The sequence below is a fragment of the Mastigoproctus giganteus genome, chromosome 12, assembly GCF_048544385.1.
Source record: "Mastigoproctus giganteus isolate SK-2022 chromosome 12, ASM4854438v1, whole genome shotgun sequence".
Taxonomy (NCBI): Eukaryota; Metazoa; Arthropoda; class Arachnida; order Uropygi; family Thelyphonidae; genus Mastigoproctus; species Mastigoproctus giganteus.
In genome coordinates, this window is record NC_143586.1 from 9,436,085 (window position 1) to 9,453,078 (window position 16,994).

At 38.2% G+C, this 16,994-nt stretch overlaps 1 protein-coding gene across 1 annotated transcript in view; it reads right to left on the minus strand.

The window, feature by feature from the left end:
• The window catches only part of glob1 (globin 1), a 50,719-nt gene extending 34,129 nt beyond the window's left edge, over window positions 1-16,590 (minus strand). Inside the window, exon 1 of the mRNA XM_090386609.1 lies at window positions 16,347-16,590. Within this exon, the coding sequence (XP_090242735.1) occupies window positions 16,347-16,480 (134 nt within the window). The 5' untranslated portion in view covers window positions 16,481-16,590. The remainder of the gene's footprint in view (window positions 1-16,346) is intronic.
• Between the last annotated feature and the right edge of the window lie 404 nt (window positions 16,591-16,994).

Consider the following 16,994-nt stretch of genomic DNA (forward strand, 5'->3'; position numbering starts at 1 on the left):
CCCGCCAAAGTCTATTTCAAAGAATGGTCTTTACTTGAGTTTGTTGCCTAATCCATATGTTTCTCTTCTTATCTAACAGTCTGATACCTAATATAATTCGTTCCATTCTTCGCTGTGTAGTTCTCAGCATCTCTTCCATTTTTTGGTGACTGCTCAAGTTTAACTTCCATAACTCATCGGTGGGAATATACATTAGTTCATTGTTTTGCATTTCAGACAAATTGGGATATTGATTCTCAGTATGTAACTATATTTCCTGAATGCTATCCATCCGAAATTTATTCTTCTCTTGACTTCCAGCCATTTATTATTATTAAAGTTAATGACTTGTCCAAACTCCTTCAATGATTATTTCCCTTTCTGTGGCATACTTGTTCATCATTACTTTTGTTTTAGCCATATTCATCTTTAGTCCGCAATCCTTACTAACTCTACATAACTGAATAAGATTTTCCTCTAATTCTTCGGGATCATGGATTATGACCACAATGTCATCTGCAAATTGTAAATGGTTTAAGTACTCTCCGTTCACATTGACTCCTTTCTGCGACCAGTCTAATCTTCTGAAAGCTTCCTCAAGGGCAGCAGTAAACAGCTTCGGAGATATTGTGTCTCCTTGTCAAACTGCTTTCTCAATTTTAAATTTGCTACTGTCTTTGTATAATATAATAAAGGAGGTAGCACTCTCATATATTTTCTTCAAAATCATAATATATGGAGTACCTATGTCTTGTCTTTCCAGTGCCCGAAACATTGCCTTATGCTGTATGGTGTCGAATGCCTTTTCATAATCCACAAATGCCCGGCATAATGGTGTTTTATATTCATTTGCTTTCTCCATTAACTGTGATATTACGTGAAGGTGATCCATAGTTGAGAATCCTGTCCTAAAGACAGCTTGCTCTTTCGGTTGATTCTCCTCAAGTATTCTTTCTAATCTGTTAGTAATGACCCTTGTGAACAACTAGATGTGGGATAACAAGCTAATTGGTCTATAATTTCCGATTTCTGATTTATCTCCTTTCTTATGCAGCAAAATTAAGATTGTATTATTTCACTCCTTAAGCGTCATTCTTTTCCTAATGTATTTTGTGAAGAGTCTTGCCAGTTTCTGTGTCATTTTTCTTCTTCCTAATTTTAACTGTACAGTAACTTTAATTTCACGTAGGGCTTTTTGGTTCTTCATTTTCTTCAATATATGTTCTACGTCATCAGGAAGGATATCGAGTATGTCGTTCGTGTTGCTAATTTTTGATCCATTCTCTCCACTGCTGGCATCTTCTCCCTTGCTCTTTATATAATAATTTATAGTAGTCCTCTGCTATTTGAGTTATGCCTTCTCTGCTATTTATAAGTATACCATTGCTATTCTTCAGATTCAGTAACATTTGTCTTTCTTGTTACTGCTCATGACTGCTGATTTAAGTCCTTTGTTTTCCCTTAATGTTTGTTCTACTTTTCTTGTGATAAATCTTCTTATGTCCACTCTGAGTCTCTTTCGAATGGCTTTGCATAACTCAATTTTGTCCTTGTCAGTGTTTATCTTGCTCTTCATTTGTTATCTTCTGTTCATCATGACAAGTGTCATGATGAACAGAAGATAATTTTTCTTCTTTAGATTTCTTTATAATTATCTCAAGGACCTTCGTATTATTTACTCGAGTTTACTCAGTTTTTACTTTTCTTACGACTATATCAAGTGTGCACCTTACCATTCTGTGATCATTTCCAACATTTACCCAGTTGAAGTTACATCGTTCACAATATATCTCCTGTTAGTGAGGATAAAGTCAATTTCATTAGTTGTTAATCCATTTTAGCTCTTCCGTGTCCACTTTCTGTTCAACCTTTTCTTGACAAAAAGCCTTCATTACTGACATTCCTCGAGATACTGCAAGTTCCACAAGTCTTTCACCTCTTTCATTTCTTTGACCAATTCCAAAATTTCCTATAGTTTCCATTTCTGTGTTATTTTGTCTCTTTCCAACTTTAGCATACCTGGCTAAACATCCAGTTGTGTGACACATCCAGGTTTAGCATACCTGGATGTGTGAAACAAGAAATCTACGTGGAAAGAGGGGTCTAGTCCAAGAGTCTAGAAGAAGATATAGACAGCCAGAAAAAAGAAATGGAAGCGGACGTGGGAAGCCTGTCTGCCATGGAGAGGAGCCCGAGCTGATCTAGGAGCCCAGTAGAAAGAGAAAAATGAGTTGAAAGTAGCAGTCTGGTTCGGAACGTGTGTTCCTCTTTTTTATTGAACACTGAACTTATAGGTTTATAAGCTGAACTCCTTGAGTTATTGGTTGATATTTTCTTGCAATGGAATTTTACTGTAATGTACTGTTAAGTTATTAAGCTGAGCATTTAGATTAAGTTAAAGTGAAAGAAATTTTATTTTTATTTTTATTGAGAAGCCTTGAGAGGAAAGGGGAACCTCGCCCTGTATCATAAAAGGGAAATAAGAAATATGCTTGTGGATGAGTTTGTAGCAAGTACTACTGATGTAAGGTGGTAAGTAGTAATTGATTTGATAGGAATAGGTGACTTGTAGTAAGCCTATTGATGTAAGGTGATATGTGCAAAAAAAAAAAAAAGCTGAAGAGGAAGATGAAAACCACTTCCTAAAGATATGTTTAGAAATTTTTGATTAGTGTGAGTGATTACCAATAAGACAAAGGAGAAAAGGAAAGAAGGGATATGTTAACCAATGTAAATTATATATATACTCTGAGTAGTGCAGACATGCTGCCAGGACAGCTCATGGGGTTTTGTCAATGATATACAGAAACTTTGCTAGCAGCGATAAAGAGGTGATTATGCCTTTGTACAAAGCTATGGTTAGGCCAAATCTTGAGTACTGTGTATAGGTCTGGAGGTCTCATTTTAGGAAGGATGCAGATCTGCTGGAACTGGTGCAGAGAAGGAAAACCAGATTGGTGAAGGGAACCAAAGGGTGCTTTTTCCTAAAAAGGCTTCTTCTGCAAATTGCAGCGTCTCGAGACCAGGCAGCTACGGGGAGATCTGTTTGAGGTGATTAAAGCTTTGAATGGATTGAGTAAGCTGAATGTTAATGGTATTCTTCCACTTGCTAAGACTACACACATGAGAGGGCATAAATTTAAGTTGAGGAAGGATGGTTGTAGGATAGATTTGCGGAAGTTTGCCTTCAGCCCATTCACTTTGATTGCTGTGGTGGTTGATTGCTGGAACAGGCTTTCATTCGCTGTTGTGGAAGTGAATGGGCGGTTTTTTTATGGGAGAAAAACCTTGCTACCCTCGCCTGAGACCGACTAACTCAGCTACGTTGTGAGAAAGGCTCATAAAAATTCCTCACGTCATTATTATTATTATTATTAGCCATATGGTGCAAGGAAGCCTGAGGCTTATGCTGCACCAGCCAAAAAAAAAATTACCCTTAAGAGAGAGAGAGAGAGAAGTAGAAGGGAATCACCAAGAAAGAGAAGAATGATGATATCCAGCTCAGGAGCCCATACTCAGCAAATGTGAGTCCCTGGGGTTCGATGGGATTCGAACAGGACTCGAACGAACTTATTGCAGATCCTTTCCACCCGGTTTGTCTTTTATATGAGATGCATTATCTTATGATGGAATAAGCAGTTTATTCTCACAAGGGTTTTTCTGAATTGTCAGTTAATTTGTACTTAAGAAATTATATTAAGTATTTAAGAAATTTATATCTTCAATGCATTAGCGTTGATATTTCTGCAGTTCTGCTAAGATTCAAAATTGATGTATATTTTTTGGAAACAAATATTGCATTTTTGTAAGATTCTAAACGAATTAAGTATAAAAGCGCATAAAACCTGATTAATTTATTCCTGGCGTTTACCGTTATTTACAAAGTAAAAAAAAGTAGTTACCATTCATGATATATAAGTATGAATACGTTAAGTGCTGTTGACTGTCACAGAAAGGAACGGTGATCCCGAATTTATGTGCAGTGTCCATTTGCTTTTCTCGCCATAAATACTGCTTTTTGAAGTTCTGTATTTCGGAAAGCAAACTGAAAAACGATGCATGAACAAATACATATAAAGGCAATAGAATAATTTACTAGTAAGAGGAGACAAAGTAAGCACTCTTTGGCAGAAAATACGAATGAAAATATCTTCTTCTTCAGGAATATTTACCAGCTAAGATAATGATGTGCACATTAAAAGACAAATATAAACATCAAGTATTGTCTCTTTTCTGTAATTACAATGCGTTGTCCCCTCTTTATTAAAATTCTAAAATTCGACAGGTGTAATCTAGAGACAGCAATAGTATTCCATAGAAAATGGTAAACTTTCTTTTAAGCAGACCAACAAATTCACCTTCAGCACAACCTTTTTTTATTTAAAAAAAAAAAAAAAGTCGACATCCCCAAAACGTTTGCTTAAACTATTTTAATTGAATTAATGAGGATGCGAATATACAAATTGACTTATCATTTTCTGAATTAAATGTGTTTTAAAGAGATCTAAAGACACCTTTAAAATGTTTCCCTTCGTTTTTAATATAGATTTTGCTACTGAAAGTAACCCACCCTATTACTCACGTCAATGGAATACTGTACATGGGTTGAGGCGTTGAGTTTACTCACTCTAACGAGCAAAGGCGGACGACGACAGGGATGTTGGAGGATCACCTTTCCCCAGCCAAGACATCGCGTAGAGGACCCGAATCTAATTCAATCTGATGCCATATTAGCAATCAATTTGTTCGCATCATTGCAGAAAAAAACTGCAGCACCCTATACAGATTGAGTCCCGAAATGTCCACCATGCGGCCACGCATTTTCATGCTCCGCGTTTAGTGCTAAAAATATCGTGTTAATAACTGTGTACCATGATGAATCCGATACCACAAGACTCCGTTTAGTATTTGCGGCCCATTGTTGGAGCTGTCGTAGAACTCTCCATGACAGGTAATTTTTTATTGTCATTTTTTCGTCTCATATATTGCAATCATAACTACGGTATTTCGAAGTTGGCCCAACTGTGTAAGTAGAAACCTCAACAGGTCAAGGTTGCCACACAATAGACCTGATTAATCCCCTCGATCATTGAGTGGGTTAAATTCCCTAATGGCCTCCTCCCTAGCGCCAGCGGCCTGAAGTCTGTAATTAAATCTGCTGAAAGTCACCGTAGAAAATCGTCTTGAAAGTAACTCTTCTGGGCTTAACTGAAAATTCAGTTGAAAGCAGCATATTCAAAGTTCACTACAGCAAAATTTGTCGGAGTTCAAATATGCTAAGCCCTACCCAGAAGAATGCGATGGGCGCTGGAAAAAATGGGCGCTGGAAAAACCACGTGTAGCCAGTGTCAAAAGCCTGCGTCTCTCACTGTGCAGTGTGTCAGCTGCTCACTTAGCCTAGGGGCTTGCTGCGTAAATAATCTCTCAAAATTGTCAGCTTCTAAGCGAAAATCGTACCTGTGCCAAGCGTGCAAAACACCTGTACATAGGAAGGTACAACCAAATAGAAGGGCGAAAGGAAAAGAAATGCAACCTAATAACTCCACTAACATAGATAAAGCGAAGCCTCTTTTGGTAACCAACGCTGGCAACAGTCTTGTCAGTCCTGCAGTCTTATACAGCTCACCGAACGCCGTAGCTGTCAATGAAATTGAATCTGCATGTCAGGCGCCACCCAGCGTCGAAAATTCTATGTATGGCGACGTACTATTAGCGCGTAAAACAGACGACTTGATGCCGGAGAAAACACCAGGACATAATGAGAATGACAAAATAGCACGCGAACACAGCCAATCTGACGTGTCTACACTAATATCTGGAATGAATTTTGATATCGGGATACAGCATCCCGTGAATGGGAATTACGATGCTAATGTCATTGGCAATGTTACCTCCTCCATTAAGCCACTTACGTTCCGAGCGCAACTCTACAGAAATCAATGCAGACGGCGGCATACTAGTGATAGTATTGTGTATGTCAGCCAACATTATAATGAAACCCTGACTGATACTGCTTCTAACAGTGGAAATACTATTGTAAGTGTAAATTTAAATGAATACAACCAAACAAATAACAGCGTGAGTCTAGACGCCCCGAGTGAAATATCAAACTCAGCTGAGGAACCTTGCCTAGGAAACAAAGAAAAAGCTGAGTATCAACAATCAGATAATACTACGTTCCTCCGCCTAGACGACCAAAAACTAGAACTCATTGCGAACGAAATAAGACATCTAATAATCAACACTCTAGACAGTCAACTAATGTCTCTAGTCAAAGCCAAATTATTAAAACTCTCTGAAGATCACGACAATCAGGGTACGATGACGAATATCCCTAGGGTCAATTCACACACATATCAACCAGGGGTGAGGTCACGTAATGGTCATGATACTAAAGGCACCCAAAACCGTCAACACATGACAAACTGTGTTCAATCAGTTCCAGAAGCTAGTGTTATCAACGGTATAATTCCTTCGCTAGAAATTGAAACTCAGAATTGGCAGCATTCTAATCTATCAGTACCTCATGAGGATAAACTTAGCACAAGCAATTCATGTCATGGAACGGAGAAGTTAAGTCTCACACCTGCATCGAGTGACTGCTGTGTGAATAATATCATTTTTCCCACATTAAATAACCCTAATGCGGTAGGTCCTAAGGCCAGATATCTCGACACAAACCAACCAACTGAGTTTCAGAGAGACCACTTAACTCATATGGGAAAATGCATCGACAGATCCAAAAAAAATAATCCAGTGGAAAATTGCCTTAATGAAGACGTTACTGAGTGGCCGTATCAAGAAGCTAATACTTCACATACCAGTCTGCCGGATTCCCCGCCAATACAGAATGCTATACACTGTCTCAGTAGCCTTATGCCGAATAGACTGAATAACAAATCATATGGGAACAGAAATGAAATTTTCTTCAATAGAAAAGTTGTTCAAAGACCTTCCGTCCCCTCCTACTCATCTAGTCGTAGCGGGTACAGCCGAAACAACTCCATCTTGGCAGCTGGTACACAATACCCTACCAATAACAATTGCGGTAGATTGTCAGGTGCATCATTCTCCTCTCGAATAAAACCCATGATCACAAGACCCATCCAACAATCTAAAGCCATCTTTGTTTCCCGAGTCGACCCTCAGACTACTCCAGGCCAAATTGTGTCTGAATGCCTACGACTCATGAATATAACTGTAAGAGTCACCCTACTGAAGAGGGCAGCCACATATGCGTCCTTCAAAATTGAGTGTGATGAAAAAGATATTAATAATGTTGCCGCCACTTCCTTCTGGCCAGTGGGAGCTCTCATCAGGCCTTTTTATCACAACAGCCACCCGAGATTAAAACTACCTCGCTATGTATATCCCAGTAAGCCAACCATAAACTCACAAGTATGACGCCAAAGGAAGGAAACCAGGCCATCGCAGAATATATGTACCCCGTCAGTTACACTGGATACTCAACCTCTACCGGATCGCCAGTCAGATGTCAATCGAATTTCTACAATAGTCACTACCCGACGCATGATACAAAGTAAGACTATACCCCGTAGAAGACCTACTAGGACACAGATAAAACCATTATCCATAGGGAAGATTTTTTATCAGAATGTTAGGAGCATACGAAACAAGTTGGATACATTGGAACAAATGCTCTTGTCACGGTCTGCTGATGTTATCTGTCTTACCGAGACCTGGCTCCAGCCACATCAAGAGTCTCTGGTCGCTGCTGACGCTGCTGGATACAATGCCTACTTCAAATCCAGATCTGTAGCGAGGGGTGGAGGAGTAGCCCTATTGGTACGTGACAGAGCACTTCAAATAATCTCGGTCGCCTACTCGGATTCAGAGCTTTATGAGGCATTACTTGTCACTTTAAAAGTCCACACAGCACTCTTAGATATAGCAGTCGTTTACATTCCACCTGTCCCTAGTCTAGAAATGATAAATAAATAATGTAGTAGACTGGCTTCTCACCAAATTACATGTGTCAGCCACCCATATAGTATGTGGAGATTTCAACCTTCCACCACAGCTCAATAACCTACTGGACACCATGTTAAATAAACTACAGCCATGCTCCATCTCTCTTATCAATGATCAACCTACAAGAGTTGAAAATAGACTTGACCTAATTCTGTCTTCTGGTAAATGTATAATTGATGTACCCCCCGAAACGTTCTTTCCATCTGATCATAGCCCAATTGCAATGCTCATAATGCTACCGTATGTGGACTTCAATGTCAAGGAAAAAATTAAGAGCCAGCTTGTCACTTCGCCAGCCTTTCTGGACCCAAATAAATGCTTATTTGCTGCCAGCTGTATCCCGTTGGAATGTCTACTCAAATGTGATGCCTTATTTGCAACAACTCTCTTAACCAGTTGGATCAACTCTATTACAGAATTTGCGGCTTCCAAAGTAGTAAGGAGGTCATCAAAATCTAAAACCTGGTGGAACTCTAGCTTAACTGCATTGTTTAAACTAATGCAAAGTCTGCACAGAAAATGGAAACTGTCTAATGACCCACAAAATAGAATTGACTACTCGAGGGCCAGAGCAATATTTAATAGGGAAAAATCTAGAGCAATCAACCGCTACATCAAAGACACACTTGACAGGGGAAAGCTACCTCGTTGCACACATAAAAGTGACACAAATAAGGGGCTGGACAAAGAAGCGTGGATGGACCACATCAGCAGATTCTCCAGCATATATCATGAGTCTCAAGTCAGGGATTTTGAGTGGGATCAATTAGTTGACAATGAGATGGAGTCTGTTATTATCACTAAAGAAGCATTAATACAGAGTATTAACTCCCTCAGGGCAACTAAGACAGCTGGAGTTGATGGAGTCCCCCACTTCATGGTAAAGTGTCTCAGCCCTTACCTAATTGAACCACTCCAAGCAATTTATAGCTCTATCCTTGCTTGCCGAGTTTTCCCTGAGAACTGGAATAACTACGCTGTAATTCCAATGCCGAAAATTACAAAGCCTAACCTTGTGGAGCACTACAGGCCAATATCTACTGCATCTACCCTGTTAAAAGTACTAGAGAAAGCTCTTTTGCCAAAGTTGTCGAATCAGATACTGGCTGGGCAGCCTCAACAAATTCATTATTCAGTAACTGCAAGATCAACAATTACTAACCTCCTCACAGTTCAAGCCGCGATACTAAATGCTTTCCAAGCCAGAAAGGAAATTGCAATAATTTATGCCGATATAAAAGCAGCCTTCGATAGCCTGGATGTACATGCCTTACTTCATCTGCTCCAACACGCCTTCCAAATAAAAGGAAATTTGCTGAAGTTCCTTCAGGCCCTACTTACTTGTCGGTCCATTTATTACCGCACAGATAGTCAGATCCTCCAACGCCAACTCCATGCAGGAGTTCCACAGGGTGGAGTTTTATCTGGACTCCTCTTTACCGCCATGATGATCCCATTCTGCAAGGGTAGGGATGATGTATGCACTTATGCAGACGATATTAAGATCCTAACACCCATCCAACCGTCCATGACCAATAGTGAATTGTGTGAACAGATTAATTATAAGCTTCTGAATTTATTCGTGTACTTAGACAAATTTGGCTTGGCCCTAAATCCGCAGAAGACTGTAATTATGGTGTACTCGCTCAAAAAATCCCCTACGCTCGTACACCCGAAACTTAATGGCAAACCTATCCCAGTTGTTGAGACGCATAGAGATCTGGGAGTAACATTTGATACGAAACTTACGTTCAAGTCTCATATTGACCTGATTGTAAAGAAAATGAACTACTTACGTTGGGCAACAAAACAGCACCTCTTGCACGTGAAACAGACTGCAACAACCGCACGATATTTAAGAACCACAGTGTATTCGGCCACTTTGTATGGCGCCGAATTGTGGGCGTCAGCCACCCCTACCGACATTAGGAGAATATATGCAAGTGAATTCTGGCTGCTGAAGTGGGCAAACCATAAGCACCATCTCCCTCAACAGTTAAGGACCACGCAGCTCTCTGAACAGCTTAAACTGCAGCGTTTGCCAGACGTCATTTCCTGGAAACGATTAATAACCGCAATCAAAATGATGACTGGCACGATATCATCACCATGCATCTGGCAGCTTTGTGAGTGGCACATCCCGCCATCTGCATTAAGAGGTACAAAATCCTTGAGAATGAAGACCAACAGACTGAAGATGGCCGACAGGTTTATACCCGCTAGTGCGTTAGAATCAATTCAGTGCCTAACACGTATAGGAATTGACCTACTAAGGCTCACAGAAGATCTAAAATATAGAAAACAAACCGCAGTGTGGTTCGCTGAGGCTACTGTTGCCTAGCAGTTGTGTGAATTTCTGTCAAGGACTGTGTGTGTGCAATTGAACAATGTATATCTCGCACAAGTTGATCAGTGGATGTGATGTAAGATGAACTTTTGTATTACAATTGCCAGGACTCTAGACAGAAATGTAGTGAAGAGTAATGCAATTTATATGTCATCTTTTCGTGTATATTTATTGTATATTTGTTGCCCTTTCTTGTATATTTTAGACATTCTTTTATTCACATTTTATGGTAATCCCCTGGCATTTTCTGCCGTGAAGGGAATTTGTCACTTACCAATGTAAACCTATATTTAAATTTGGTACGACAAATAAAGATTTATTTATAATGGTGTTACAGCTTTGGTCGTTGGCCTAATCACCGAATGAACACCTCATAGTGCTATCACAAGGATATTGCTCGGGCAGACAACAGAAATTGACAGAAAGAAACCAGAGGGTGCTCAGAAGATATACTGCCAGTCCTCTTCGAATACTATCAATCAAGATGTAGATCCTGCCAGTCTTTTTCAAATACTATAAATCAGGATGTAGGTCCTGCCAGTCCTTTTCGAATACTATCAAATTGGAGCTCAGCGAGGCTACAGCAACTGCTCTTGGTACAGATGATAAGTACGGAACTGCGCGATATCGGATTTTGTGAAAGAGTTGCGATCCACAAATCAATTGCAGCACAGAGTTGCACTGCCCGGTGCGGAACTCATAATTGGTCTGTGGAACGTTAGAAAGCTATGTTATGGAGTGACTAATCGCAGTATAAGACTTCCGATGTCAACTTCAAAACTTAATATCATTGAACATCACTGGGTTGCATGGCTTTGGGTTAGATCAGCAGGCCTGCATAGCTTAATTGACTGCTGTGCTGATGGAATAAAGGATCATCATACCTACTTGTTATCAATTTTTTTTTCGGATTCTACCAACGAGGATACCGTGTGTAATTGAGGCCAAAGTAAGCCGGCACTTATTAATTTTTTAGAAATTATAATTTTTTTTCTGCTAACGTTATGGCATTCAAGGTATCTATAAACATCGTGCACTTAATTCAGTGGTAATGCGGCTGCAGTACATGTTATATTGGCAGTACCATTATTAATTGCTTGATTACTGCCCTTGTGCTATCCAGCGCAAGGGTAGTAATCAAGGTTGGGTAGCACAAGGGCAGTAATCAAGGTTGAATACTAATTATTCGGAGACTGCTCTCAGCTAGCACGTACACTGCTTCTCATCTTCGTTCAACTTTGTTGGAAGTTAATACATATGAGGAAACATGGACTTAGAATCGAGAGCTGATGTAGATGGATAATACTCGATAAAGGTACAGATTATATGAAGATGGGAAAGACATCACCTCCTCCCCTCCTCCCATTTACGGCGAAGGCTATATAAGCTTCGTCGTTCTGCCCTTTTAATACTAATATCATCTGCGTGGCTCAGTAGCCCAGCATTTGGATACTTTTTAACTTTTCTCTTCCAATTCAGTTTGTTATGTTCATATATTCATTTGACAATTATTTTAATGGGTACCTTAAACATTTATTCCGCTGCACTTACGATTTTAGATAAAGTGTTCTCTTGAATCGAATAATTCCACATAACTTTTGAATTCTATAATTGCTGGCAAATTGGAAATTGGTCACACGCATCAATATTTTCAAAAATCTTTAAACCTATTTTGCTGATTAGCGATTGTTTAATGAACGTTAATTTGCCCATGGTTTATAAGTTTATCAGTGGCTTAAGAAGATGCAAAGGAGAGAATGGCGAATCTCCTTCTTACACGAATGATCTGCATTAATGTTTTCTATTTTACTTCCCCTAGAACTAGCCCTTGGTTGCAATTGCTTTTATATGCATTAAAAATGCATATAAATGCATTAAATAGAAATGCATTAAAAATTTGCTTTTAATAAGAGTGGTTTGATTGTTGGAACAAACTCCAATCTACTGCTATGGTAGTGGATAGTTTGAATAAATTCAAGGAAGAATTAGACAAATAATTAGAAGGGATGGATGAGGTGGGTAGTTGTTTATTTGGCTGATGATGTATACGCTTGATTCCTTGCATCGTGTACCAAGACTACTAAAATTAAAAAGTTCAGCTGAATTGCCTTAAATCTAATCTTTCATAAAATTTTCACTTCATTTTGTGTTCCCCTTCCCTCTTTTCAATGAAAGTTTAAAAACTGAGATTGAACGAGAAATATTTTGCTGCTTTACTTTTGTTGATTTTATTATCTCACTATAAAGCTTCCTGTTATTAAGATTATTTTTTTTTTTTGCTTTATCAGAATAAGAAAATTTTAAGAAACTTTTAAAGCTGTTATCCTCTCTTAAACACATACCGAATTTTTAAATCGGAGTAAAGCACCAGACAGCGAAAGAGGATTGCTAAAATCCTTCAAGTTGTTCCTTTGATTTTTGTCTTGATTTCCTCCTGGTTTTGGATGGAAATCAAGTTGTCAACTGGTTTCCAGTTGTCACAATAAAATGTATTATTCTATTCTCTCTCTGCTGCGCTAATATCAGACATAACTTTGTCTAAGTGTGCAATTAGATGTATAATATTTCTTGAAATTACCTGTAACGTCCTGACAGATTGCACAAAAATTCTTTTTGGTCATTCTACGAAACATTAGTTTCGCTTCGTTGGTCACAAAAACAGACAATAAATAATCACGAAGACTCCATCTGGCGAGCAAGAAAAAGCCTCCTTTTTGGAGGGGGGGGACTAGTTGAACGAAGAAGACGTTCTTTGAGCTGCCTGGATAAAAGGCTACTTATACACTTCTGAATAAACATTCTTGAAATTCTACCTTTACCCAGAAGGTTAATTCAACACCCAAAGAGATCAATTTCTGTCAAAAATAAAGTGATTAAAGAAAGTAGAGTGCAGATATCATTGAACGAGTATATTCAGTTTCTGGTAGATGAAGTACCTGAAATGGTAATTATTCATTAAATTATTTGTATTATTACTTCTTATACTTTTAATAATTACCTTGTCTTAAAGGGGCATTGACGGCATAGGGAATCTGGAGACACCGAGCAAGAAGGATTAACGAGGGCCTCATTGGGACCAAACTGCATTCAAGTTCTAGAATTTTCAGAATCTTAAATCCACAGTAAAGTCCAATAATCCGGTACCTGAATAGGCCGAACAGCATGTTGCATAATTTTTTTATTTTTACTCTCTCTCTTTGAATGCTTGGAGATTTCGTTGCTTAAGATTCATACAGAATCTGAAGTGAACTCAACAGCAATGTATGATGCATATACTATAGTTGTTTCAGAATTAAGTCATGTTCACATTCTGTAATTTGACATGGGAAAGCTGTTAGGTTACAGTATTGTCTGCAAAGGTGAAACTACAAATTTTCAGCAGTCCCCCACGTGATTTTTAACAGCCATACCAAATCAGCCGTAGGGTGTCTGGTTCCTCGGGCTTTCCTGCAGTGGTGGACCTGGTAGTAAAGTAGGTTACTTTTGCCACTGATTATGTGCTCCGGTTTGTAAAAATGTGAGTCATCGATAATTAACGTTGGGAACTCAAGAGTTTGAGTCCCTTGGTTTTTACATAAAGCATAAGCTCGACATTAGGGCTCACAGTATCAGTAAAAATCTTAATACCGGTATTTTTAATTTATGAAACCAGGATACCGGTATTCCAAAAAAAAAAAAAAAAACACTTTTCACAATAATTTTGATGACAATTAGGTGCAATAAAGTAAGGAAAAAAACAAGTAATTACTCGAATTCAGGTTTTAAATAAAACTTTTATTACAATAATGAATATTCTAGCAAAAATTTTTAAACATACAATTATTCTAAAAACAAAAAAATAAGCATCCACACTACCTGTCCGAATAAAGTGAGCTCTTAAGAAACTCAATATTGTTATCGTTTAAACTGGAGCTAATTTTGGTACATATTTAATTAGGGGCTGAATCATATTTCCTGTCCATATTAATGAAAGAAAGGGACTGACGGTTAAGCTTGGTGAGCAAATCAAATCTAAGTTGTGGGGGTGGGTTATTTATTTATTTATCAATTTTTTTATTTCCCTGTACCTTAGTATCGCTGTCAGTGGCCATTGTTATGATTTTCGTACAACAGCTCCCCTCAAGCACTAAGCCCCACAAGCTACCTGACTGCGTTAAAAAATGAGAATTTCCAAGAGCTGAGGGATATTCCCTCCACACAAGTATATATATTATATGAGCTGTCAGTTTCTGAAGAGCAATGACACAAATATAAAACAAAAGTCATTTATCATACAAATATACTTACAATACATAGCTGGTGCTCATTTACAATCTAATAATCTATTCATTTTTCTCATTTAATCTGTTAATACTTGTTATCATTTCCATAAAATTTTTCTCAATTAACAATCTCAATTCTCTCTCTCTACAGCTTCAAACGCTAAACTAATCCAATCTTATCACTTCCTCATATTTCTCTTAATCACCAATATCAATTCTCTTCACAACAGCAATCCATAAGTCGCTAACTTAATGCTAAAAATTCCATGTAATCTCTCTTAATTTAGCAATATCAATTTTCTTTACAACTTCAACCAATAAATTAACTCAATACTAAGCATTTCCTTATTTCTCGTGTTTCTTCAACTTCAACCTTACTTTAAAATAATCTCCCACTTTATCTAAGTACCATTTCCAAAACAACACAGTTTAGAGCACTTACCTTCCTTCTCTTTCACGGTGGGATTCCTGTGTGCGGGTTCCTTCCACGGAGTGCGGTAATTTCTCCCTCTCTCTCTTCTTAGTTGAATTCTGCATCTCTGCTTATAGCTCATCAAATACTCTTATTTCGAGAACAGTTCTCTGTTAATCCTGAAGGAAATTACCGCAGCAGTAGTAGAAGGTAGGGCACTATCCGACTGGCTTGTTATTCAACTTCCGGATTAACTTCTAGCACAGGAACATGCCCGGCGGAATCCTTTACTATATAGCTGGACACTCCCAGAACTGGACCCGAACTGAATCCAGAACTAACACTGGAAGTTTGCAACCCCTCCGAACAACAACCACAATCCCCTCATTTGGTGCGAGCACCTTATTTATTTCCTTCTCATTTATTTATTGAATTTATTGCAAGTTACAATCGGCCCATGTACTATTTGTTTATACGCAACTTATGTTGCGTATAAACAAATGGTTTGCTCGTATTTACGTATCTCCCCTATCTCATTTAAACCTGACCCAATAACGGTGTTATCTTTTACCTCAAGATCACCTGTTCACAATACCTTTGAACTGCTCTATACCGACATCTTTTCCCAAAATACATTTCAAATATAGTTTTTGTGGACCCTTTAACCATCTTTTTGTATTAAGGTAAAAATAAATAAATATTAGAAAATTAGGCGTTCGTGATCTCAGTATTGTACAGCTTATTGGGACTTTTTCACGATGCTTTGTAAGCAGGCACGAACTGATCAGGAGGCTGGATCCGAGTCGTAGTGGAGATGTTTGAATGTCGACAGTTCGCTTTCAAGTAGGCATCAGTTTTAACCAATGATTTGGATTTAATGAATCGATATTTATTATTGATTATAATTTTAATAGAAAAATTAATATTATCCATTTTTGTTGTAGTTCCTCTCAGATCTAAGGTTAAATTATTGTCTGACAATTTATTTAAGATGGGACTAAATTATCAACTGAGAGGCCATAGGCTGTCACCTTCGCCTCCACGGGTATTTGTATCTAATAATAACAAGATGAACAAATTTTGAATTTTTGTACCTACAGGTACAAAACAAAGCATCTCAGTTAGGCAACCAAAAAATGGAAATTTCATTAACTAAAAACATGTAACAAGCTTTTTCAGTTAGCTTTCAGATTTGATGTTATTTAACCTTTTGAACGTTGAGCAAATCAATATCGACGGTAGCAATTTAAAAACATATTTACAACTTCAACTAACCTTCATGAAAAAACACCATAATATTATCTATTAGAAACCTGTTATCATCTAACCTTGATTGACAAACGTAGGTACTTACTTTATAAAGAAAGCTATTCCATTACCCTTAAGATCCGGCCGAATCAAGTCCCAACTCTCCCTTATTAACGTTTTTTCTCGGAGGGTAATTCCCATCAAGATTTCTTGCGCTCCATTTTTCACGCCTGCTGACATTGTCAACTAAAGTTTCTGGAGGACAGCTAATGTGTAAAAACTACCAACTGCGTGTGCAGTCTCTGGATGCAGGTGTTGGGTTATACTTTATCTAACTTTTAGTTATGCAATAAGAACATGTGGCCTTCATTACTGGGGCGACTATGTGACGTTTCTAACGGACAGCCAATGTCTGACATTTATGTGTGTGTGCGCCTCCGGAAATAGTGATGTTGTCTCTCTGTGTATCTTACGGTGGGTATCGCGTTTGGTGTAGGAAAGTGGAAGTTCCTTCGGGGGAGGGGGAAAGTATAGATGCCCTTCTTGAAAATAAACTGTAAGATGCCCTTCTTGAAAGTAAACAGTAAGATGACCTTCTTGAAAATAACAATGAGCTGTTAAATGATAATAATTTGAAAGGCTGATCTGGAATTGGAATTTTGCTTCTGAAGATGGCATGTTTTGCTAGATATAAAATTATCCAAACTCTATTGCTGTGTGTGAGAGAGAGAGAGAATTTACAGTTACTTTTTGC